General features: G+C 33.5%; 1 protein-coding gene and 1 pseudogene across 2 annotated transcripts in view; both read right to left on the bottom strand.

Moving 5' to 3' along the window:
• LOC112867229 (NKG2-A/NKG2-B type II integral membrane protein-like) overlaps nucleotides 1-7,721 on the bottom strand; it is a 28,923-nt gene extending 21,202 nt beyond the window's left edge. Inside the window, exons 1-4 of one of the 2 annotated variants that reach the window (XM_025930137.2) lie at nucleotides 7,446-7,721; nucleotides 6,963-7,040; nucleotides 6,434-6,487; nucleotides 5,034-5,182 (exon numbers count right to left, since the gene is read on the bottom strand). In XM_025930137.2, the coding sequence (XP_025785922.1) occupies nucleotides 5,034-5,182; nucleotides 6,434-6,487; nucleotides 6,963-7,040; nucleotides 7,446-7,632 (468 nt within the window). In that variant the 5' untranslated portion in view covers nucleotides 7,633-7,721. The remainder of the gene's footprint in view (nucleotides 1-5,033; nucleotides 5,183-6,433; nucleotides 6,488-6,962; nucleotides 7,041-7,445) is intronic. The other variant, XM_086714087.1, reaches the window with a different exon arrangement.
• Nucleotides 7,722-20,522: 12,801 nt separating this feature from the next.
• On the bottom strand, nucleotides 20,523-24,002 carry LOC112867875 (NKG2-A/NKG2-B type II integral membrane protein-like; annotated as a pseudogene).
• Nucleotides 24,003-24,689: the final 687 nt, after the last annotated feature.

The following is a 24,689-nucleotide window of genomic DNA, read 5'->3' as shown; positions in this document are numbered from 1 at the left end:
AACTTCTTATTAGATATATCTCCTGAGGCATAGGAAACAAAATCAAAAATGGACTATTGGGACTTCATCAAGATAAAAAAGCTTCTCCATAGAGAAGGAAGCAATCAACCAAACTAAAAGTCAATCTTTGGAATAAGAGAAGATATTTGCAAATTACATCTGATAAAGACTGAGTATCCAAAATCTATAGAGAACTTATAAAACTGAACACACAAAAAACAAATAATCAAGTGAAAAAATGGGCAGAAAACATGAATAGACGTTTTTTCACAGAAGACATACAGATGGCTAGCTAATAGACACATGAAAAAATGCTCAACATCACTCACCATCGGGGAATATTACAATGAGATATCACCTCACACCAGGTAGAACAGCTAAAATGAACCACACAGGAAACAACAAATGTTAGTGTGGATGCATAGAAAGGGGAATGCTCTAGCACTGTTGGTGGGAATGCAAACTGGTGAAGACACTCTGGAAAACAATATGGAGGTTCCTGAAAAAGTTAAAAAGATAACTACCCTACGATCCAGCAATTCCATCTCTAAGTATTTACCCAAAGGTTAAAAAATACAGATATGAAGGAACACATGCAACCCAGTGTTTATAGCAGCATTATCAACAATAGCCAAATTATGGAAAGTGCCCAAGTGTCTATCGACTGATGAATGGATAAAGAAGAGGTGTTACATATATATAATGGAATACTACTCAGCCAAAACATAAAAAATGAATGAATTTTTGCCGTTTGTAATGATGTGGATGGAGCTAGAGAGTATTATGCTAAGTCATACTGAGAAAGACACTTACCATATACTGTATGCTTTTACTCATGTGGAATTTAAGAAACAAAACAGATGAATTTAGGGGAGAAAGAGGAGAGACAAACTAGAAAACAGACTCTTAAATAGAGAGAACAGAGTGATGATTACTGGAGGGGCATGGGGGAGGAGATAGGTTAAATGGGTGATGGGTATTAAGGAGGGTACTTGTGATGAGCACTGCATATTGTAAGTGATGAATCACTAAATTCTACATCTGAATCTAATATTACACTATATGTTAACTAACTGAAATTTAATAAATTGCAAAAAAATATGACTTCTCTGTTGCAGAAGGCATTTGATAAAACTAATATTCTTATTTGAAAAAATAACTTTTAAAAACATAAAAATAAGAGAAAATACCACTCAAATATCTAGAGTAGTCAAGACAACAAAGCAAAATTAATATATATGTATTTTTTAAAAAATAGCTTTTTAAACAGGAAATTGAAATAAAAATACATAACTGGGGCGCCTGGGTGGCTCAGTTGGTTAAGCGTCCAACTTCGGCTGGGGTCATGATCTCACAGTTTGTGGGTTCGAGCCCCGCATCAGGCTCTATGCTAACAGCTCAGAGCCTGGAGCCTGTTTCAGATTCTGTGTCTCCTCCTCTCTCGGCCAGCGCCCCCCCCCCCCAACCTATGCTCATGCTCTGCCTCTCTCTGTCTCTCAATAATAAATAAACGTTAAAAAAATTAAAAATAATACATAACTAGATTAATGAAACAGATTAGGAGGTGAAAATTTATACCCACACATATAGGGAATGCAGATTTCAACAAAGATGCATAGTCATTCACTGGAGAAAGTATAGTCTTGTCAACAAACGCTGTGGAAATAACTATCAAATAATGTTAATAATTACATGCCCTAAGCTCCATACAAAAATGCTCCAAACTGATTGTAAACCTAAGTGTAAACTATCCACTTCTTTTAGTTTTTAGATAGACTTTTTAGACAGAACTCCAGAAACATGATCCAAAGAAGAACAAATTGATGAAGTATACTTCATCAAAATAAATGACTTCTGCTTTTTGAAGACAAAGAAAAATCACAGACTTGAAGGACATAACTGCAAATCATACATCTAATAAAAGACTTGCCGCCAGGTTACATAAAGAATTCTCAAAATGCAAATAACAAAAATTAAATATAATCAAATATTTCATGAATTACATCACCAAGAAACATAGAAGATTGGCAAATGAGTCCAGGAAAAGATGTTCAAAACTGTTTGTCTTAGGAACATTCAAATTAAAACCACCATAGACCAGACTTCCTGTTTTGGAAAAATATAGAGGATAGACTTTTCCCTATTCATCCCACTAAATATAGCTAGAACCCCTGGACATTATACATAATAAGACAACATAAGAAGATTTAGAAAGGTAATGAGAAAGCTGGCAGATCCCAGCCCTGGAAAACCGAGGAATGACAGGGAGGTCAGCTCCCTGGAATTTCTCTTCACCTCACATATCCCAGACTGGTGCCTGAGAGGCCAGCAAACCACAGACACAACAGGTACACACAAAAATCCCCCAAATATTTTTTCTCTCCCGTCAAAATAACGGGGAAAAGGCATGCTGGAAAGACAGAAAAGTTTTTGATACTAACTGCATTATTCCAATCCAAAACCATTGACTATCCAATAAAAATATAACTCAGGCTTGCAGGGGAAATCAAGAGATTCTCCAATAAAGGAAAACTAAGAAAATGTACCACCACCAGATCTGCTCTGAAAGAACTGCTAAAGGGAATTATCTTAACAGAAGTTAAATGATAAAAGGAGTCCTGGATCATCAGGAAGAAAGAGGGAACAAAAGAAAGAATAAAACTACCATTAGGCTTAATGGATGGACTTTCCTTCATCTCTTGTATTTTCTAAATTGTTTGATATTTGAAGCAAACTTATCAGTTGAAGCAAAATTATAACATCCATGTGATTCTCAACATAAATAGAGAAATATTTAAGACAATTCTATTGTAAATGGGACACAGCAGAGGGACATAAAGAAAAGTAAGGCTCTACATTTTACTTAAGCTGCTGTGGGTTGTGATAGACTGTGTAGTTGTGATATATGTATATATAATTTTATAAAGATATATAATAGATTACTATCTTATAAAGCATATTAGAGCTTATATACTTACATATATAACTCTCTATATAAAAATTAAATGTAAAGAAAAGAATCTACTTTGCTATAAATTTTGTTCCATCAATTACGTAGTGATGTAGAAAAGTATAACCTTCACTTTTATCTCGCAGCATCATAAATACAGCATCACAAATGGATCATAAACCTTAGTTAAAAGTTAATAAATCAATAAATCCTAGAAAGTCATATAGGAAATTATATTCATGAACTCTAACTAATTTCTGAAATGGGTCCCAAACAAGCACCAATGCCCAAAATGATAAATTGAATTATAGTAACATTAATAAATTTTGGTCATTAAAAGAGTAAACATGCAAGTCACAAGAGTCAAAGATCCATTTACATCTTAAAACTCAAAAAAGAGCTCTTATCTAAAATATGACAAGGACTTCTAAAAAGGGAAAAGAAGACACCATCTAGGAGAAATGGACAAGAGTCACACATGAGCACTTCTCACTAACACAAAGGAAGCGATCCTAATGAGTTACAGCCCAGAAAATGGTACTGTTATAAAACATTCAGAGCTTATTATATTAATTTTGTCAGACTACTGCGTTTTGGATCAAGAACCCATTTGGTACAACATGTATTCACGCAATAAGCTAGAAACATGTTGGAATAATCTAATAAATTGAAATACACACATACCTGTGAAGGTGAAATTTCATTCTAATGCTTAGAGGAAAATGTGTTATGATTACTCATAAATACCATGATAGTGTTATATTTCTACATTATTATTTTATTGTGATAAATATAATATCGACATGCCTAAATATATTATATACTACATTGTTATGCCTCATATGTATTATTATAATTACAAAGTAATATGTAAAAAAGATACAGTAAAGGCTTTTCTTTTTTTAAGGTTTTATTTTTATGTAATCCCTATACACAGTGTAGGTCTTGGACTTAGAACCCCAAAATCAAGAGTCGCATGCTCTACTGAGTCAACTAGGTGCCCCAAAAAGGCTTTCCATAAAATAATTCTTCATAGTGCCCTCACCACATATTAAGAGTAAACTAAAGTTGTATCTGAGAAAAGATTTTAAAATATCATATTCTGTCGCGACCGGCGCGACAAACACCGAGGTCAGGGTCCTGAGGGTAGGGGAATGCAAGAAAAAAAGAGAGAAGAGAAAGTTTGGGAACAGGAGGGTCCCCTGGGCTGGTGGCCCAAGTGACGGCTTTATTGTTGCTGTACACAATCTTTTATAATATAAGACTCTTATGGATCAGGTCATTCTAAGAATAATCAGGTTTCACATAATCGCTGCCAGCCAAAACATTTAGTTCTGTGTACCTTGTGAACTTTCTGAACGGGTCACAAGACCTTGTTGATAAGATGGCTAGCAAAACACAGTTCCCATGTTTGTGTCTATCTGACTCGGGGTAGAAGAAGGGAGGTAGCATTACTGCCAACACCTGCAGACCACAGGCTTCAGGAATTAACTTTCTCAGCCTTGACAAGGCTTTCGTATGCCCTTGAAAGTGGGGGAATGGGAGGGGGAACCACCGGGTTGGCTAAGTCAACAGGGAACGTTGCTCCACCCAGTCTCAAGCTGGCACCGGGGCCCGGCCCCCCACAATATTCATATAAGACAGCAGTGAAAATTCACAAACTATAGACAAATGCGATAGCATAGATGGATTACACATACATGAGGGCGAAGGGAAACACATATAAAAATTCATACCGCATGATTCCATTGACATAAAGTCCAAAAATAAGCGAAGATATTTCATAATATTGAAATTGGCAGGGCTGACAAAGGCCTGATGTGTGGTAAAATTAAATAGCAAAGTTTATTTCTGCCAAAAGAGCATTTATAGAAGCACAATTTTCTATGAAAAGCAAGAAGTGGAAATTATCAAGTGTACCTTAAAATATAAAAATATAAATAAAATATCATAGTGTCAAACTAGGTAATATTAACAGACTTTGAAATAAACTATAAATATGTACAAACCTATGAATGAACTCTACAAATATTCTATTAACTGACAAGCTATTAATAAAATCTGGAAATATTTGAAATCTTACCATTTCTTCTTCATCATCTATGTACAGCAGGTTAGAGTTCTTAGAAGCACAGGACATAAAACTCTCATTCCATGATTTTCTCTCAGTGCTAATGTAATAGCAGTTGTTGGAATACACAAACCACTCTTTTGGACAACCACAGTGATGTGCTGGAGAAAGATTATGAGATATTACCCAAAAACATTTTTTTTAAGTTTTTTTTTCAATATATGAAATTTATTGTCAAATTGGTTTCCATACAACACCCAGTGCTCATCCCAAAAGGTGCCCTCCTCAATACCCATCACCCACCCTCCCCTCCCTCCCACCCCCCATCAACCCTCAGTTTGTTCTCAGTTTTTAACAGTCTCTTAAGCTTTGGCTCTCTCCCACTCTAACCTCTTTTTTTTTTTCCTTCCCCTCCCCCATGGGTTTCTGTTAAGTTTCTCAGGATCCACATAAGAGTGAAACCATATGGTATCTGTCTTTCTCTGTATGGCTTATTTCACTTAGCATCACACTCTCCAGTTCCATCCACGTTGCTACAAAGGGCCATATTTCGTTCTTTCTCATTGCCATGTAGTACTCCATTGTGTATATAAACCACAATTTCTTTATCCATTCATCAGTTGATGGGCATTTAGGCTCTTTCCATAATTTGGCTATTGTTGAGAGTGCTGCTATAAACATTGGGGTACAAGTGCCCCTATGCATCAGCACTCCGGTATCCCTTGGGTAAATTCCTAGCAGTGCTATTGCTGGGTCATAGGGTAGGTCTATTTTTAATTTTCCGAGGAACCTCCACACTGCTTTCCAGAGTGGCTGCACCAATTTGCATTCCCACCAACAGTGCAAGAGGGTTCCCGTTTCTCCACATCCTCTCCAGCATCTATAGTCTCCTGATTTGTTCATTACCCAAAAGCATTTTGAACACTAACAAATTCTAGTAAATTTACATACTTGTATATGGATATACATGCGTACATATTTGTGCACCCTCACAGGCCCATACAAATAAAACAAAATATGCTCACGTACACACAGAGAGAATGGTCAGCTTCTCATTCCCTAACTTATGTGTCCATATAAAGCAAACACACAAAAATATCTATCTCAGCATGCCCTGAGATCACTGAACAAAGCCACTTTTTTAGAATAGTAAAATGATTTATGTCTCATCATGTTATACCAGAAGAAAATTGAGGAAATTGGTAACAATGGGTATGGCAATTTTAAATGAGTATCTCTTCATATTGTTGCTTAAGAAATAATACTCTCGTATAATCATCATTTCTGAACCATTATTACCCAGTTTTGTAATTAATTTTCCTCCAAAAACTCCAGTACCATTGTTGCCCAGCCAAAGGTAGAGATAAAATAGAAACTATGTTAATATTAGAATTTTGAAAATCACTTTGTACCTTTCTGGATCTTTGTTGTCAGGGACAAATTTTTCTGCTCTGGTATTTCAGTAGCTGAAAAAATTAAATGAAGCCTCATAAAAATTTAATATTAAACCAAATACATCGTAATGATTTGAGTTTCTCAATTTAAAACTTTCTGTATTGTTTAGAATTAGAAAACTGTAATAAAATTTATATTACTAAGCAATATTAATAAAGTCATGATTAGGGAGAAAATATTTCGAAAGCCTACAAACCCAAACCTCACCATCTCTTACAGTATTTGGCATAATCGATCTCAAGAATTAATTTGTATTTCTCAACAACATTTCTCCTAGATCATCTCTTTGAGTAATGACATCTGAACACATGTGTAATGCTGTCTGCAATTATTCTTTTATATTTTTGACAAATTCAGAATAACCATTGCACATTTAGAGCACATATGCATTAAAATGGAAATTCTATTCCATAATAGTAGGAGACATTTTGAGGCACTGACAGTCATTAAAATGAAAAGTTCCCAAATAGTCATTCAAACACTTACAGGTAACAACTACTATTGTTACCACAGTGGACATCAAGACAAGGCAGATGATTCCCAGGATCCTAGCAATGAGCTTCCCTGGAAATAATAGTAAATATTTAGAAGAGAAATGAAAACACTGAGAAAGGATGGAAGGAAATAATTATTTAGGAAAGTTACATATAAGAGAACTACAGATGCACAGGGAGTCACAAATAAACACTTGGACCCCAAGCCCATATCTATCATGGTAATCTTTTCCCAGAATATACGATTGCATTTTAAGTAAAGGTAATACTCCATGAGCTTTTGGTCAAAGACTACAAATTACAATAGCTGAGTAAATTTAGTCTTTAGATTTCAATTAGAATACCATTATCCAACTCCAAGCTCTGATATTCACAAATGAAAACTATGAGCTCATTCCCGGCTCATTCTCTACACCCCTGCACCTTAACTGCACATCCTAGAACAGTTATACTGTGTGCATATTAAATGTTTTACCTTTGCAGTGATAGTTCTTGTCATTCCCTTGAAGATCCTGAGAAGCATTTTGAAGATTTAATTCTGCATAGAGCAGTTCCTGCTCAGTTACTGAAATGGAAATATTAGTGCCCTTGGGTTTCATTTGCTGTCTCTTTGAGTCTTTCATCAGATTAAGTTCTGCATAAGTAACTTCTTGGCTATTCATGTCTGCAGCTGAGTCGTGACAGGCACAGTGCTGTATGAAACTGTACTGAAGGTCTTGATAAATAGTGTATGTAATGTAAGGACAAGATTGCTCACACGGGGTGGAGTGCGGGGTAAGTGACACTACTCTTTTGCAGTTGAACAATGTGAAATCTGGTACTAATTTCCTAAGAGCTTTAAAGGAGTGTGTCATGATAGAATAAATGGGTTTTACTCTGACATTCTATGTTTGACACAGTAGTATTGGTTGGAAAAACGTAAAGCAATAGATTAGTGAAGAAGAAAGGAATTCATGAATAACACTGTCCTCATTAATATAAGGCCAGATTCCACAGAAACATTTCAACACTATTAGAATAACCGGGTTAAAACTAAAATGCTGCGTTAGAAAGAAAATGTTGCACCAATGTTTTTGACAAGTTTTAAATCCATTATTGGTTAAAAGTTGAGTATTCTGATTGGGGAATTGTGTTTTAACACATATAGAACTATCCTGTAATAAATTACTTTTATTTGGTGACATACTTATTTATTAAAAGGTGATGTGTTATTATCAAATGATCTTTTGGGTTATTGTGGAGTTCTGAGAAATTATTAAATTTTAAAAGAAAAAACGTATATGTTCAAAACTGTTAATGTGACACACTAAACTTATCCAAAACTTGAACAATACTGAAAACAAAATTTTAAAAAATGACTTTCTTAAAGAACTTTTTTAACACCAGAAACTGCCATTAATTGTAATATGTGTAACCATAAAATGATAAAATTACAAAAGTATAGATCATTTGTGGAAAAACTGTTTTGGTACAAACTTCCAGAAAGATTTGTGAATGTTAAAAGTTGTGAGGGTAGTTTTAGTTGTGTAAGCAAGTGTAATAAACAGAAATTAAATGTAAATTAATAGTTCAGCCAATGAGCTCTGTAGTCAGTGAGATCTGGACCTACTTCTGTCTCTCAAATTTACAAAGTATGACCTTTAAAAAGTTACTTTGTGTCTAACTACCTAGTTTACTAATGTAAACTTGGAGCAAAATATGTAAAAATATAACACATATAAAGCATTCACTATTCAATCTGACTTTTATAAACTCTCAATATTAATTATTTTAAGTATTTTTAACACCATAGTCACATTATAACTACTGATTTGTTAGAGCATAAAACATTATTCATTACACAGTAGTGCCTTTCAGTATGGATTCTTTTTTTTTTTTTTTTGAGTTTTGGTTAATTTTTAAAAGGTCTTTTGATTGTTTACAGTTAAGTTTAAATTAGCATTTTACGGAAGGTAGCTCATCCTGCTTTTTATGAAAACCAAACTGCTTTCATTTACCTAAGTAAGTGTGTAATGTTTGACTCTCACGATGCGATGAATTCACTTTAAGAATCTATTTTTAAAGGCTGGGCTAAATATCAAATCATACATGTAATTATATCTATACTGATGACAAATTCAAAATTAAGTGTTTCTTGGCATGATGCTTATGGGATTTCACTCGACATTATATTAACTTACAAACCCAATTATATGCGTCTGTGTGTGTACATGATTACTTCTCCACAGGCAAGATTAAATATTTTTAAAAACTCTCCAATGTATTTCATATTCATTCTTGTTTGTTACCCTGAATTGTTGGAATACAGATACCAATGTTCTCTGTGATTTCATTGTATATTAGCTGTGCCTCAGATGCATCCCACCAGCATTTATAATCTCCCACTCACTGGGGTGACGGAGTAAAGAGACAGGACAGTAGTGACACATGACTTCTGTGGCCCAGACACTCATGCATCTTCCAGAGGGAACCAGGTTACTCTTGTAAACAGATGATATCTGTGGTTTTCACAGCCTCCTGGCCCTGTGTGACCTCAGAAGGAGGCAATAATGGAAAAAGTAGATTTCTCATCAATGTGTCACTTCAAATTTGAACAGGAAATTCTTACCCTTGGGCTATTTTGAAGCCCATTTATATTATCACACGCCTCCAGAATGCAGAGACTTGCAGCCTGTATTGTGTCGTTTAATTTGTCCATTGGCAAATGCCCTTGAGAAATGTTTAGGTTCCACAAGATATTGGGATCAGAAACTTGACCACCCAGGCTGTTCAGTTGCTTCCATCTGAATCACAAACACTGAGGACTTAGGCCTTGTGAGAAATACCTTAGATGTTTACATTTTAGACAAAGTTGCTAAATATTACATACTTCTTTCTCTTATGCCCTTGCTATGTCATTTCTATTATACTGAAAATATTCTAAAACCATCATCCCCATAACAAGTATTTAATGTTATTTGGTACTAATTCTGAAGACTTGCTATATTTTCAGCTTTCTTGTCACTGTCACAAAGTCATTAATTTCCAAACTTTTCTTCTCAATTTTTCTGCCCTAAGTTTTAAGATACCTTCATTCAATTTTGTCATGCATAAATGAGTTATTAGGTTTCTGCGGAAAATGAGAAATTTCTGGAAAGGAGAAAATATCAAACAATATTGAACAATAACACCATGGCAGAAATTGAAACATTAAATAATTATTCATATTATTCATTGATTCATCCTCTCATGATAACCAGTTGTCTGTATTTTAATCAATATATTTGTTCTCATTGACAAAAGCCTGAGTCTAATTCCATAGGGGAAAAATGAAGGTGATTTTTAAAAATTCAGTGAGGGCAGAAAAAGTACTTTTTAAAAAATGTTTATTTATTTATTTTTGAGAGAGCGACAGAGACAGCACAAGCAGGTAGAGACAGAGAGGTAGAGAGAGAAGACCAAGCAGGCTCTGTGCTGTCTGCACCAAGCCTGACACGGGGCTTGAACTCATGAAACGTGACATCATGGGGGCACCTGGGTGGCTCAGTCGGTTGAGTGTCTGACTTCGGCTCAGGTCACGATCTTACAGTTTGTGATCTCAAGCCCCACATCGGGCTCTGTGCTGACAACCCAGAGCCTGGAACTTCCTTCAGATTCGGTGTCTTCCTCTCTCTCTTCCCCTTCCCTGCACACACTCTGTCTCTCAACAATAAATGTTAAAAAAAAAAATGTGACATCATGACCCGACCTGAAATCAAGAGTTGGCCGCTTAACCAACTGAGCCACCTGGGTGCTCCCAAAAAGTACTTGTAAACAAGGATTTTTACATGTAGGTTTCTACTGGTCTGTAGTTTTTCCTTTGCAACAGTGGGGGATAATTTTATCTGTTAATGATGCATAGTTGACATACAATATTGTATTAGTTCCAGTGTATAACACAGTGAGTCAAACTCTACACAGAATGAAATGTTCACCCTTATAAATCTTATGACCATTTGTCAGCACACTAAGTTATAAAAATATTATTGACTATATTCCCTACGCTGTAATTAATACCCCGGTGACTTACTTATTTTTTAAGTGTTTATTTAAATTCCAGTTAGTTAACAAACAGTGTAACATTAGTTTTAGGTGTACAATATAGGGATTCAACACTTCCGTGCAACACCCGGTGCTCGTCACAAGTGCACTCCTTAATCCCCATCATCTATTTAACCCATCCTCCCACACATCTCCCCTCCGGCAACCATCAGTTTGTTCTCCATAGTTGAGAGCCTGTTTCTTGCTTTGCCCCTCTCCCCACCCTCTTCCCTTTACTATTTGTTTTATTTAATTTCCACCTATGAGTGAAATCATATGGTATTTGCCTTTCTCTGGATGACTTATTTTGCTTAGCATAATACACTGTAGCTCCATCAACATTGTTGCAAATGGCAAGATTTCATTCTTTTTGATTGAATGATATTCCATCGTGTGTGCTTACGCGCGCGCACACGTGTGTGTGTGTGTGTGTGTGTGTGTGTGTGTACTCAACCGTCTGAGCCACCCAGGAACTTATCATAAAGAAAAGATAAAGGACTCAAATAAATAAAATCACAAATGAGAAAGGAGAAATAACAACCGACAGCACAGAAATACAATTATAAGAGATTATGAAAAACTATGAACCAACAAATCGGACAACCGGGAAGAAATGGATAAATTCCTAGAAACATATAAACTCCTAGAACTGAATCAGGAAGAAATAGAAAACTTGAACAGATGGGTAACCAGCAACAAAAATCATCAGTAATCAAAAAACTCCCAACAAACAAAATTTTAGGGCCAGATGGATTCGCAGGTGAACTCTATCAAATATTTAAAGAGGAGTTAATACCTATTATTCTCAAAGTATAAGACATTTCTTCCCTCCTTCCTCCCTCCCTGCCTCCTTTCTCCCTCCCTCTCTCCCTCCTACCTCCCTCCCTCCCTCCTTCCTCCCTCCCTCCCTCCACCCTTCCTTCCTTCCTTCCTTCCTTCCTTCCTTCCTTCCTTCCTTCCTTCCTTCCTTCCTACCTCTCTCTCTCTGTCTCTCTTTCTCTCTTTCTTTCAACACAAACTCCACCAGAATTGAGACCCTGAAGAACTCTCTGGTCAGAGGTGTGGGCAGAGGTTTGTGCTGGTCTTTAGGGGAGGGGTCCACCACTCTGGGACTGACATAAACTTGACTGAAAAGGCCAGTCCTGCCAGGACGCAGGGGTGATGGGCTTGGTGTAAACAAGTTAGGCAGCCAGTGTTTCACTGCAATGCTTCCTGCAGGTGGGTGGGTGTTTATGCTAGATACAGGAGAGGGAAATGGCATAAGCCCCCTCCTTTTTGCAAGGAGAGGCATTTCAGTCAACACTGCCTCTCAGGGGTGTGCTCCGATAAGAGTGAATAATCACCCCCGCGTGTGCCCCGGGTGTTCTTCAGATTGCTATTTCCATGTCATCTGCCCCCATGTTGTTTGCTTGCCTTCTCTCCAGGAGCAGGGTGGTGCCTTCAGGGCTCTATCCTAGTCAAGCTCATGGACCCTTAAAACTCCAGACATTAAGCCCTATAGTTGCAAAAACTCATGAAATCCAGCCTCTTGTTTTCCAAGCCATGGCCTTGGGGAAAGGTTCTTTTTGTGTTCCTGTGTGCACCTGTCTCTCACCTTTATCCGTGACCATGGCTCCCTTCCCTCCACAGCACTCATGATCCCTTTCTTCCCTAAACCACATCTCTGCACTTCCTTCTTTCTTTGATGCGGCCTCTTCTGTCCCTTTAGTTGTTGAGTTTGTTCTGTCAGTTTTTAGGTCACTTGCTGGGATATTTAGGATGATCTGATAGTTATCTAGTTGTGTTTTTGGAACAAGACAAGCCTAAGTTCCTTTTATTCTGCCACCAACTTCCTCCTTCCTCCTGTGACTTATTTATTTTTAACTGAGTGCTTGTACCACTTAATTCGTTTCACTTATATCACCCATCACTCCTCTCCCCTCCCCTGTGGCAGTTAGCACTTTGGTCTCTATATGCATGAGTTGGTTTCTCGTTTCTGTTTTTGTTTTGTTTTGTTTTGCTTTGCTTTCCTTTTTCTATTCCATATATATGTAAAATCACACAGTGTTTGTCTTTCTTGGTCTGACATATCCTGGGTATTTTAAATAATGCCACAGTAAAAATAGGGTGCCTACAACTCCTCAGTTAATGGTTTCATTTTATTCAGAAAAACACCTGGAAGTGGAATTTTTGTATCTTAAAGTGTTTTTACTTTTAATTTTTTAAGTAACCTCCATATTCGTTTCTCATCTGGCTACAGTAATTTACATTCCCACCAGCAACACATGAGGGGTCTTTGTCTACATCCTCACCCGCACTTGTTATTTATTGTCATTTTGATTCTATCTATTTTAACAAGTGTGAGGTGATATCTCATTGCGGTTCTGAATTGCATTTCCCTGATGATTAGAGATGTGGAGTATCTTTTAATGTGTCTGTTGACCACTATACATCTTCTTTGAAAGAATGTTTATTCAGTTTCTCTGTCCATCTTTTAATTGTTTGGGGGTTTGGGGAGGGGGGTTGAGTTGTAAGAAATCTTTGTGTATTTTGAATATTAATCCCTTGTGGATATATCATTTGCAAGTATCATGTGCCACCAGTAGGTTGCGCTTTTTTGTTTATGATTTCCTTTGCTGTGTGAAAGATTTTTAATTTGATATATATACATATATATATATATATATATATATATCCCCACTTGTTTATTTTTGTTTTTGTTGCCTTTGCCTGAGAAGACAGATCCAAAAAATAGTTTAAGACCTATGTACAAGAATTTACTGGGTTTTCCTTTTTTGTGTTTTATGGCTTCAAGTCTTTAAGTTTTGAGTTTATTTTTATATACAGTGTAAGAAAGTTGTCCAGATTCTGTTTGTTTGTTTGTTTGCATGTAGTTGTCCAATTTTTTCAACACCATTTATTGAAGATGGTCTTTAACCCATTGTATATTTTTGCATCCTTTGTCATATTAATTTACCATATAAGTACATGTTTCTTTCTGGGCTTTCCATTGTGTTCCATTGATTTATATAAGTCTATCGTTGTACCAGTACCATATTATTTTGATTACTATAGCTTTTTAGTATAGTTTGAAATGTAAGAAAATAATATCTTCAGTTTTGTTCTTGTTTCTAAAGATGGCTTTGGATATTGAGTCTTTTGTAGTTCCAAACAATTTTAGGATAATTTATTCTAGTTCTTGGAAAAATTCTATTGGCATTTTGATAAAGATTGCATTGAATCTGTAGGTTGTTTTGGGAGCATGGATATAGTCACAATATTAATTCATCCTGCCATAAATACAGTATATCTTCCCATTTATTTATGTCATCTTCTAATTTCTTTTATCAATGTCTTATTTCAGATATAAGGCTTTATTGTGCTTACTTAATTTATTCCTAGGTATTTTATTCTTGTAGATGCAATTACAAATGGCATTGTTTTCTTAATTTCACTTTTTGATAGTTTGTTATTAGTGTGTAGAAATGCAACAGATTTCTACATTTAAATTTTGTATCTTCCAACTTAACTGATTTCATTTATTAGTTCTAATAGTTATTTAGTAGAGTCCTTAGATTTTTCTACCTACAGTATCATGCCATCTGCAAATGGTGACAGTTTTACTTTTTCCTTATAAATTTTATTTATTTATTTTTTTTGTTTTTTCAGATTATTGTGGCTAGGACCTATAGTACTGTGTTGAATAAAAAATGATAAGAATAGGTATCTTGTCTTTATCTTGGTCTTAAAGCAAAAGTTTCTGGCGTTTCACTGTTGAGAATGATGTTAGTTGTGGGCTTGTAATATCTGGCCTTTATTATGTGGATGTACATTCCCTCTCTATACACTTTCTTTGTAGTTTTTACCATAAACAGATGTTGAATTTTGTCAAGTGCTTTATCTTAATCATATGATCATATGATTTTAATCTTTCATGTAGTTAATGTGATGTATCAAGTTGATTGATTTGCAGTTATCAAACCATCCTTGCATACATGTAATAAATCCCACCTGATCATGGTGTGTGATCCTTTTAATGTGTTGTTTAATTCAGTTTGCTAATATGTTGGTGAGGATTTTTGCATGTTCACTGGGAATATGAACATATTATATTTTTGAATTTGGTGTCCTTATCTAGTTTTGATATCAGGGAAACGTTGGCCACACAGAATGAATTTGGAAGCTTTCCTTTGTTTTCAATTTTAGAACTAATTTGAGAAGAATAGGTATTAATTCTTTGTTAAAAGTTTGGTAGAATTCACCTGTGAAACCATCTGGTCCTGGATATGTGTTTGTTGGGAGTCGTTTGATTAGTAATTCAATTTCTTTACTTTTTTCAGATTGTTTTTCAGATTTTATTTTTCTTCCTGATTCTGTTCTGAAAGATCGTATATTTCTGGAAAGTTATCTTCTTCTTCTAGGTTATCCAGTTTGTTGGCATATAATTGTTCACCCTAAGTCTCTCATGATATTCTGTATTTGTCAGGTGTCTGTTGTAATTTATCCCTTTCATTTTTGTGAATGTATTTATTTGGGCCCTCACTCTTTTTTTCTTGATGATTCTAGCTAAAGATTTTCTAATTTTCTATATTTTTCCAAAGAAGTAGCTCTTAGTTTCCTTGATCATCTCTGTGGTGTTTATAGTCTATGTTTCAATTATTTCCATTCTCATCTTCTTCATATATTACTTTTTCATATATTTCCTTCTAGTATATTTAATAGATATGTGTGTATGTACATATATAAATAGATAGATATCTTTTCCTAATTCCCTTAGATATAAAGATAGACTGTTTATTTTAGATTTTTTCTTATTTATTGAGATAGGCCTGTATCATTGTTAACTTTTCTCTTTAAACTGATTTAGATGTGTCTCAGAGATTTTGAGACATTATTATTTACTTTCCATTTTTCTCCAGGAATTTTTTATTTTCTCATTGATTTCTTCATCGAACCATTTTTTGGTTAGTAACATGTTGTTTAGCCTCCACATGTTTGAGTTTTAGCAAATTTTTTTCTTGTAATTGATTTCTCGATTCATACCTTGATGCTCAGAAAAGATGCATGATATGATTTCAGTCTTCTTTAATTTAATGAGACTTGTTCTGTGACCTGACATGAAATCTATTCTGCAAAATGTTCCAAGTGCACTTAAAAAGAATGTGCACTCTGCTGATTTGGGATGTAATGTTCTGTACATATGTATTAAGTTCATCTAGTCTAATGTGCCTCTCTTTCCTTATTGATTTTCTGTTTTGATAGTCTACCTACTGATTCAAGAGAGGTGTTAGTGTCTCCTACTATTACTTCATTACTGTCAATTTCTCCCCTGTGTCTCTTAATATTTGCTTTATTTGTTTAGGTACTCCTATGTTGACTGCATATATATTTACAATTGTTCTATCCTCCGGTTGGATTTTTCCCTTTATCATTATGTAATGCCCTTCTTCCTTTCTTGTTACAGTTTTGTTTAAAATCTATTTTGTCTGATATAGGTACTGCTACCCTACCTTTCTTTTTATTTCCATGTGAAATGGGATATTTTTTTCCATCTTTTCTCTGTTAGTCAGTATGTGTCTTTAGGTCTGAAATGAGTTTCTTGTAGAGGGCATATAGATGGGTTTTGTTTCTTATCCAGTCAGTCACTATTCAGTCCTTTGATTGAAGCATTTAGTTCATTTACATTTAAAGTAATTATTGATAGGTATGAACTTACTGCCATTTTGTTAATTGTTTCCTGGTTGTTTTGTACTTTTTTTCTGTTTTTTTTTTTGTTTGTTTGTTTGTTTGCTTGTTTATTTTTTGGTTTGAGGGTGTGTTGTGTTTTGCTTTCTTCTCTTGTGTTTTGATGACTTTCTTTAGTGTTATGTTCTGACTCCTTTCTGTATTTTGTGTGTGTGACTATAGTAAGATTTTGGTTTGTGGTTCCAGTAAGTTTCATAGATATAACACATGTACATAACAGTCTATTTTAAGTTAATAGTTGCTTAGGTTCAAACACATTCTGTAAGCATTACATTTTTTCTACCCTCCCCCAACATAGTTTGTGCTTTTGACACAATGTATTACTTCTTTTTACATTGTGTGTCATTTAAACAATTATGTTTAGTTGATATTTCCACTTTGGCCTTTTAATCTTCATATTAGCTTTATAAGTGGTTGATCCATGACCTTTAATATATGCTTGGTTTTTGCCAGTGAGATTTCTTCTTTTATAACTTTCACACTTCTATTTATGACTTTTTCTTTTTCCTTAAAAAGTTTTTTTAACATTCTTGTAAGTCCAGTTTAGATGTCATGAACTCTTTCAACTTTTGTTGGTCTGTGAAACCTTTTATTTCTCAAATCTGAATAATCTTGCCAGTGGAGAATTCTTGGTTTAGGCTTTTCCTTTTCAGCATTTTGAGTATACAATGCCAATTCTTTCTGACCTATAAAGTTTCTGCTGAAAATTCAGCTGACAGTTTTATGGGGCTTCTCCTGTATATAACTAGTTAATTTTCTCTTTCAGATTTTAAGATTCTCTGTATTTAATTTTTGCCATTTTAGTTAGTATGTGTCTTGTTGTGGACCACTTTGCATTCATCTTGTTTGGAGTTTTCTGTGCTTCTTAGACCCAGATATCTGTTTGCCTCCCCAAGTCAGTATAGTTTTCTGCTATTATTTATTCAAGTAAGTGCTTTTGCTTTTTCTATTTTCTTCTTCTGGGATTCTTGCAATGCAAATATTAGTAAACTTGATGTTGTCCAGAATTTTCTTATTCTCATTTTTAAAAATTCTTCTGCTTCTATGATTTCCACTACCCCATCTTCCAGATCACTGATCCCTTCTTCTACATCACCTAATTTTCTGTTGATTCCTTCTAGTGTATTTTTAAGTTTTAGTTATCATACACTTCAGTTCTGATTGATTTTTTTATATGTTCCATTTTTTTTTTTGAAATTTGACTGTGCTCATCTTTTCTTCTCCAGAGCTTGGTGAGCATCTCTTTCACCATTACTTTGAACTTCTTATCAGGTAGATTGTTTACCTCCACTTCATTTTGATCTTTTTCTGAGATGTTGTCTTGTTCTTTAATTTGAAACATGTATTAAAGTAACTGAATTCATTATATAAACCTTCATACAAAAAAAATCTGTAAACTCAGATGGCATTAGTAGTGAATAATGACACTTAAAAATATAACATAATCATATTGTTGCAGCCACTATGGAAAACAATATGCAGTTCCTCAAAAAATTAAAGATAGAAATGCTGTAACACCCAGAAATTCTTCTTCTGGTTATTTATCCAAAAAAAATGAAAACCTTTATTCCAAAGATATAAGCACCTGTATGTTTATTGTGGCATCATTTACAATAGCCTAAATATGGAGGCAGTATAGATGTCTAAAATAGATGAATAGATAAAGAAAATGTTATATATATATAAAGATTATTATAGTATTATATTATATATAATATACTATATGTATTATATATGTAAAGATTATATATATTATATATATGTAAAGATTATATATACACATATAATCTTTACATATATATAATCTTTATATATATACACATATAATCTTTATATAATGTATATATACACATATAATCTTTACATATATATAATCTTTATATAATGTATATATACACGTATAATCTTTACATATATATAATCTTTAATATATATATAACCTTTACATATATATATATAAAACATTTACATACATATATATATATAGCCTTTACATATATAAATATATATATATTATATAATCTTGCCATTTACAACAACATCAATACACCTAGAGGATATTATGCTAAGTGAAATAGGTCAGAGTAAGACAAACACACCATACATTTTACTTAGATGTGGAATCTAAAATAAAACAGTTGTACAACCAAAAAGAAATCAGAAATGCACAGAACAAGCTGGTGGTTGCTTGGTGGGGGTGGATAGGACAAAATAGGTAAAGAAGATTAAGGGGTACAGAAATTCCAGTTACAAAATAAATAAGTCACAGGGATGAAAAGTACAGCATAGAGAATATAGTCAATAATGTTGTAATAACTTTGTATGGTGACAGAGAGTAACTACACTTATCATCATGAGCATTGAGTAATATACAGAATTGTCAAATCACTATATCAAACACCTGAAACTAATATATGTCAACTATACTTCAATTAAATATTTATATATATTACATGTATATTATATTTATATATAATATAGATATGTATATGTAGTGTACATATGTACATTTTATATGTAATATAAATTTATATGTAATATAAATATATGTAACATGTAATAATATGAATGTGATAATATATATGTAATAATATATGTAATAATAATATATATAATAATATATATAGTAATCTGAAATACACATGTATATGTAATATAATATGTATGTAATACATGTAATATATTACATATACATATGTATATGTAATATATATGTATATGTAATATACATATGCATATTATATATGTAATATAAATTTATATGTAATATAAATATAATATATATGTAATATATGTGATAATATATATGGAATGATATGTGGAATAATCATATATAATAATATGTAATAATATATGTAATATATATATTATAGCAGTACTCTTGCACAAAGAAAGTTGAGGATTTACCTATATGGATATAAAATCTTTCAGGCTCTAGGGAAAGAGATATGCTTCCCAATATAGCCTTGATAACAAAACATAGCTATCAATGAAAACTCAGTCTAATCTCTTTGTGAATGGGTGAAGAAAAAAATTCTTATATACACTATTATATCTCACAAGACAGATTTTTGCTGTTATGTTTTCCTTGTACTTCATATAAAAATAGTGAATATTCATTGTGAATATTCATTTCTTTGGCTGACGTGTTAATTAGGAATATATTACTAAATTTAAAACTATAGAAGGATCTTCAGATTTTTGGTTACTGACTTCTATTTTAAGTAAACTATAGTTAGAGAATTTTCTGTGAAGCTGGAAATGGCACATTTCTTTTTTTTTTTTTTTTTTTTTTTTTTTTAATAGGAGAAATGCAGATTTCTGGACCCTATTCCAGATCAAACCTACATTTTCCAACGTTTATTTATTTTGGGGACAGAGAGAGACAGAGCATGAACGGGGGAGGGGCAGAGAGAGAGGGAGACACAGAATCGGAAACAGGCTCCAGGCTCCGAGCCATCAGCCCAGAGCCCGACGCGGGGCTCGAACTCACGGACCGCGAGATCGTGACCTGGCTGAAGTCGGACGCTTAACCGACTGCGCCACCCAGGCGCCCCTGGAAATGGCACATTTCTATGTAAATGTGACTAGTTTAGTATAATATATGCACTGATTTTTTAAAAAATAACAATACAGAATTATCCTTGTGGTTTTATTTCAGAAGTGTAAGATGACTTTAATATTTTAAAGAATAATTTAATTACTTTATAAGTACTATACAGAGAAAACATCATTCCAATTGATGGAAAAATAATATAAATGTAACCGATTATAAAATCTGTGAGAAAAAAAAGGAATATTATGGAATTGCTTTAACATGAGAAAAGTGTGATTTAAACAAAGAAACCTTAAAACAAACCTCATACTTGAAGATAAAATATTGAAATATTAACCCCTAACTTAAGGAATGCTGCATATAGAACATTTACTGTATCTTCTATTCAACATTGGAAATAAAACCCTAGCCTGTTAAAATAAGTCAAGAAAAAAATACATAATTACACCTGGAAAGAAGAAATAAAACTGTGATTATTTACAGCTGAAATAGCTTGTGTATATAAAACACCCAGAAGAACATTTATTTGAAATGGTAGAATTAATACATAAAATCAGTAAAGTCGTTCTATATAATACCAACATGTAAACTTCAATTGTATTTCTATTTACAATAGCAAAAGCTTCTAAAAATTTAAAAATAAGGATGCCATTTACAAAAGCATAACTGAAATACTCATATTTCTGTAAGACTTCAGTATAGAAACATACAAACTATAATAGGAAGAAATTAAAGAAAACCTATTTAATGGAAGGATCTAACACGATACAAATCAGAAGAGGCAATATTGTAAAAATGACTAATCTTTACAGATTAAAGATTAAATGCAAACACAATTTCAGGAGTTTATTTTTAACAGCTTTATTGAGGTTTCATTTACACAGCATAACATTCATCCATTTGAAGTGATTAATCAATGAATTTTAATATATTCACACGGCTTGCAAACATCAGCACTATTCAACTCCAGAAAATTTCATCACCCCAGAAGGAAACACTGTACTGATTAACAGTTGTTTCCTATCCTACCTCCCCTTAGCCCTTGGAAATCACTAATCCTACCAGAGAGAGGTAGGACCAGCGAAAGACATCCCATGATAAAAATACTAGACCCAGGAAACCTTTGTATTCTTGTGGGCATAAGACTCACATCCTCACTCCCAAGACACATCAGCAGAATGTATTTTAAAATGTTATATTCACACAGTTTAGAAGAGTTAACACACTATAGATAAATGGGATAATATTGGTGAATTCCAAGAAATAGCATACGGGAATGAAAAGAGGAACAAAAATGCATGCTGCGTGACTCCATGTATATGAAGTTCAAAACCAAACCAAGAGACAAAAAGTCAGGACAGTGGTTGAAAAGGAAGGAGGAGGAGGAATGATAAGAGAATACAAAGAAGCAGGAGCAGGGCTGCTGGAGAGGGGAAGTCCTGTTCATGATCTGATTCATAATTACATGCTTCAATTCACTTTTGCATCAGTCTGCGTAATCATGTTTAGTTTCTTTGATGGCTGGTCAATTAAATAGCAAAGTTTATTTTAGACAAAAAAAAATTACAGAAGCATGGTTTTCTATAAAAAGGAAGAACTGGAAATTATCAAACATGCATCAATAGTAAAAAATATATAAATAAAATATCATGAAGTCAAATAATGGAATATTAATAGGCTTTTAAATAATAAACTGCAAATATACACCAAAAATATAATATTGACTGAAACAAGTTTTTAACAAAATGCTGGAAACATTTGAAATCTTACTATTATCTCTTCATCATCGATGTAGAGCAGGTTAGAGCTCTTAGAAGCACAGGTCTTCAAACTCTCATTCCATGTGTGTTGTGTTTTTTTTCTTCAAAATTAAAGTAATAAAAATTGTTGGGACACGTTAACCACTCTTTTGGACAATAACTACAATGATACACTGAGGAAAGATTATAAATTATCATCCAAAACAGTTTGAATTTTTGAAATGAAAATTAATTTACCTATTTGTAATAGTTATAAACATTACATGTACATAACATAGCTATGCACACTCATAAGCTGGTAATATACAACAAAACACATTCACACACACTCACAGAGAAGGGTTAGTCTCGTATCCCCTACTTTATGTGTCCATATAAAGGAAATAAACAAAAATACCCATCTATTCTTGTCCTGAAAGTCATTGAACAAAATCACATTTTTAGAATAGTAAATTTTTTATCACTTATAATGGGAAGGAAGAAATTTGAGCCAATTGGCAACAATGGATATAATAATTTTAAATGAATATTTCTTCACATTGTTAGTGAAGAGGAAATAGTTTTCTCTAATCAGTATTTATGAACATGGATTGCCTAATTTTATAATTTACATTCCCTCAAAAAAATTTATCATTTTGTCTACCCTAAGATGAACACAAAATATAAACTTTACTAATATCAGAACTTTGAAAATCATTGTATATGTTTATAGATCCTTGTTACCAGGGAAGAATTATTCTGCTCTGGTATTACAGTACCTAAAAAAATTAAAGTAGTCCTCATAAAAATTAATACTCATCTAAATAGATCTTAATAATTTTAGTTTCTTAGTTTGATATTTGATGTATTGTTTTAGATTAGAATGATCTGAAATAAAATAGATATTTCAAAGAAAAATTAATAAAGAAATGAAGATGTGGAGGGAAAATATTTCAAAAGCCCAAAGGACCAAACTTCACCATCCCTTACAATATAATTTTTAGCCAATCTCAGAAATTAATTTGTATTTTTCACAAAGGTCTTTCAGTCCCCTAAAGCATGTCTTTGAGTCATTATATATATATATATATATATATATATATATATATATATATAATATTCTCATATATATGATTTTCTCAATGGTCATTCTGTTATTATACCTAGGAAAAATTCAGAATACTTTTAGTCCAAAAAAATACATTAAAATGTAAGTTCTATTGTGTAATATTGTGAAATATTTAGAGGCACTGACAATCATTAAAGTGAAAAGTTCCTTTATCATCTTTCAAAAATGACTTACAGGGAATAACAGCTATCAGTTACCCACAGTGGCTATCAAGATAAGGCGGATGATTCCTAGGATCCCAGCCTTGAGCTTCTTCAGAGATGATGGTAAATCTGCAGGAAGAAAAATCAAACACTGAGAAAAGATGGATGAACACAATTGTTTAGAAAAAGAACCCATATGCAAAAGATATCATATATATAAACTTGGACTCCAAACTCATATCCACCATTGTAATCTTCTCTTAAAATATGCCATTGCATAATGCTCCATGAGATGTTGGTAAAGATGAGGAAGTATAACAACGCCTGAACAAAGTTAGTCCTCAGATTTCAATCAGAATACCGTATTCCAACTTTAAGCTCTGATCCTCTCAAATGAAAAATATGTGAACTTATTCTCTATGCTTACCCCATAACTTGGCACCCCAACTGCACATGCTAGAATAGTTATACTCTTGTGTCTATTAAATGGTTTACCTTTGCAGTGTTAGTTCTTATCATTCCCTTGAAGATCCTGAGAAGCATTTTGAGGGTTTAGTTCTGCATAGGTTATTTCCTGCTCAGTTATCAAAATGGAAGTTTTAGTGCCCTTAGGTTTTATTTGCTGCCTCTTTGAGTATTTAGACACATTCAATTCTGCATAAGTTACTCTTTGGTTATTCATCTCTACAGCTAAGCAAAGTCAGGGACTGTGGTCCAAGATAAGAGTACTTGACAATAAATAGTACATCTAATGCAGAGATACCTAGTTCTACAAAACTGGGGGGAGGGTGGCAGGTGAGAATTAGTGTTCATTTGAAACTGAAAAATCTAAAGATCTAGTTCTAAATTTCTTAAAGAAACAGACTTTTCCTTATTCATCCCACTAAATATAGCTAGAACTCCTGGGCATTATATATAATAAGACAACATGAGAAGATTCAGAAAGGTAATGAGAAAGCTGGCAGATCCCAGCCCTCAAGACCTGAGGAATGACACGGCGGTGAGCTCCCTGGAATTTCTCTTCACCTCACATATCCCTTAAAGAAGAAAAAATACATTTATGATGCTGTATTGTTAAAAAAAAATGTGTGTAAGTGGACATATCTAGTTCAAACCCATGTTTTCCAAGGGCCAACTGTACAAGTAATTGTAATAATCCAGATAATATAATTTAATAATTCAATCAATGGGCTCTCAGTCAAAAAGATTTGGAATTAATTCTGGCCTTGAAACATATAATGTGTGACCTTTGAAAAGTTACTTAGTATCTAGGATCTTAGTTTACTAATCTAAAATGGTAATAAGAACGTGTAAAATATAATGCTTGTAACACTTAGCACTCATAAAATATAATGCTTGTAACACTTAG

The sequence above is a fragment of the Puma concolor genome, chromosome B4 (genome assembly GCF_028749965.1).
Source record: "Puma concolor isolate L17-30 chromosome B4, mPumCon1.1.hap2, whole genome shotgun sequence".
NCBI classification, from domain to species: Eukaryota; Metazoa; Chordata; class Mammalia; order Carnivora; family Felidae; genus Puma; species Puma concolor.
Note: the sequence above shows the minus strand (reverse complement) of the source record. Positions and strands in the feature narration are given on the sequence as shown.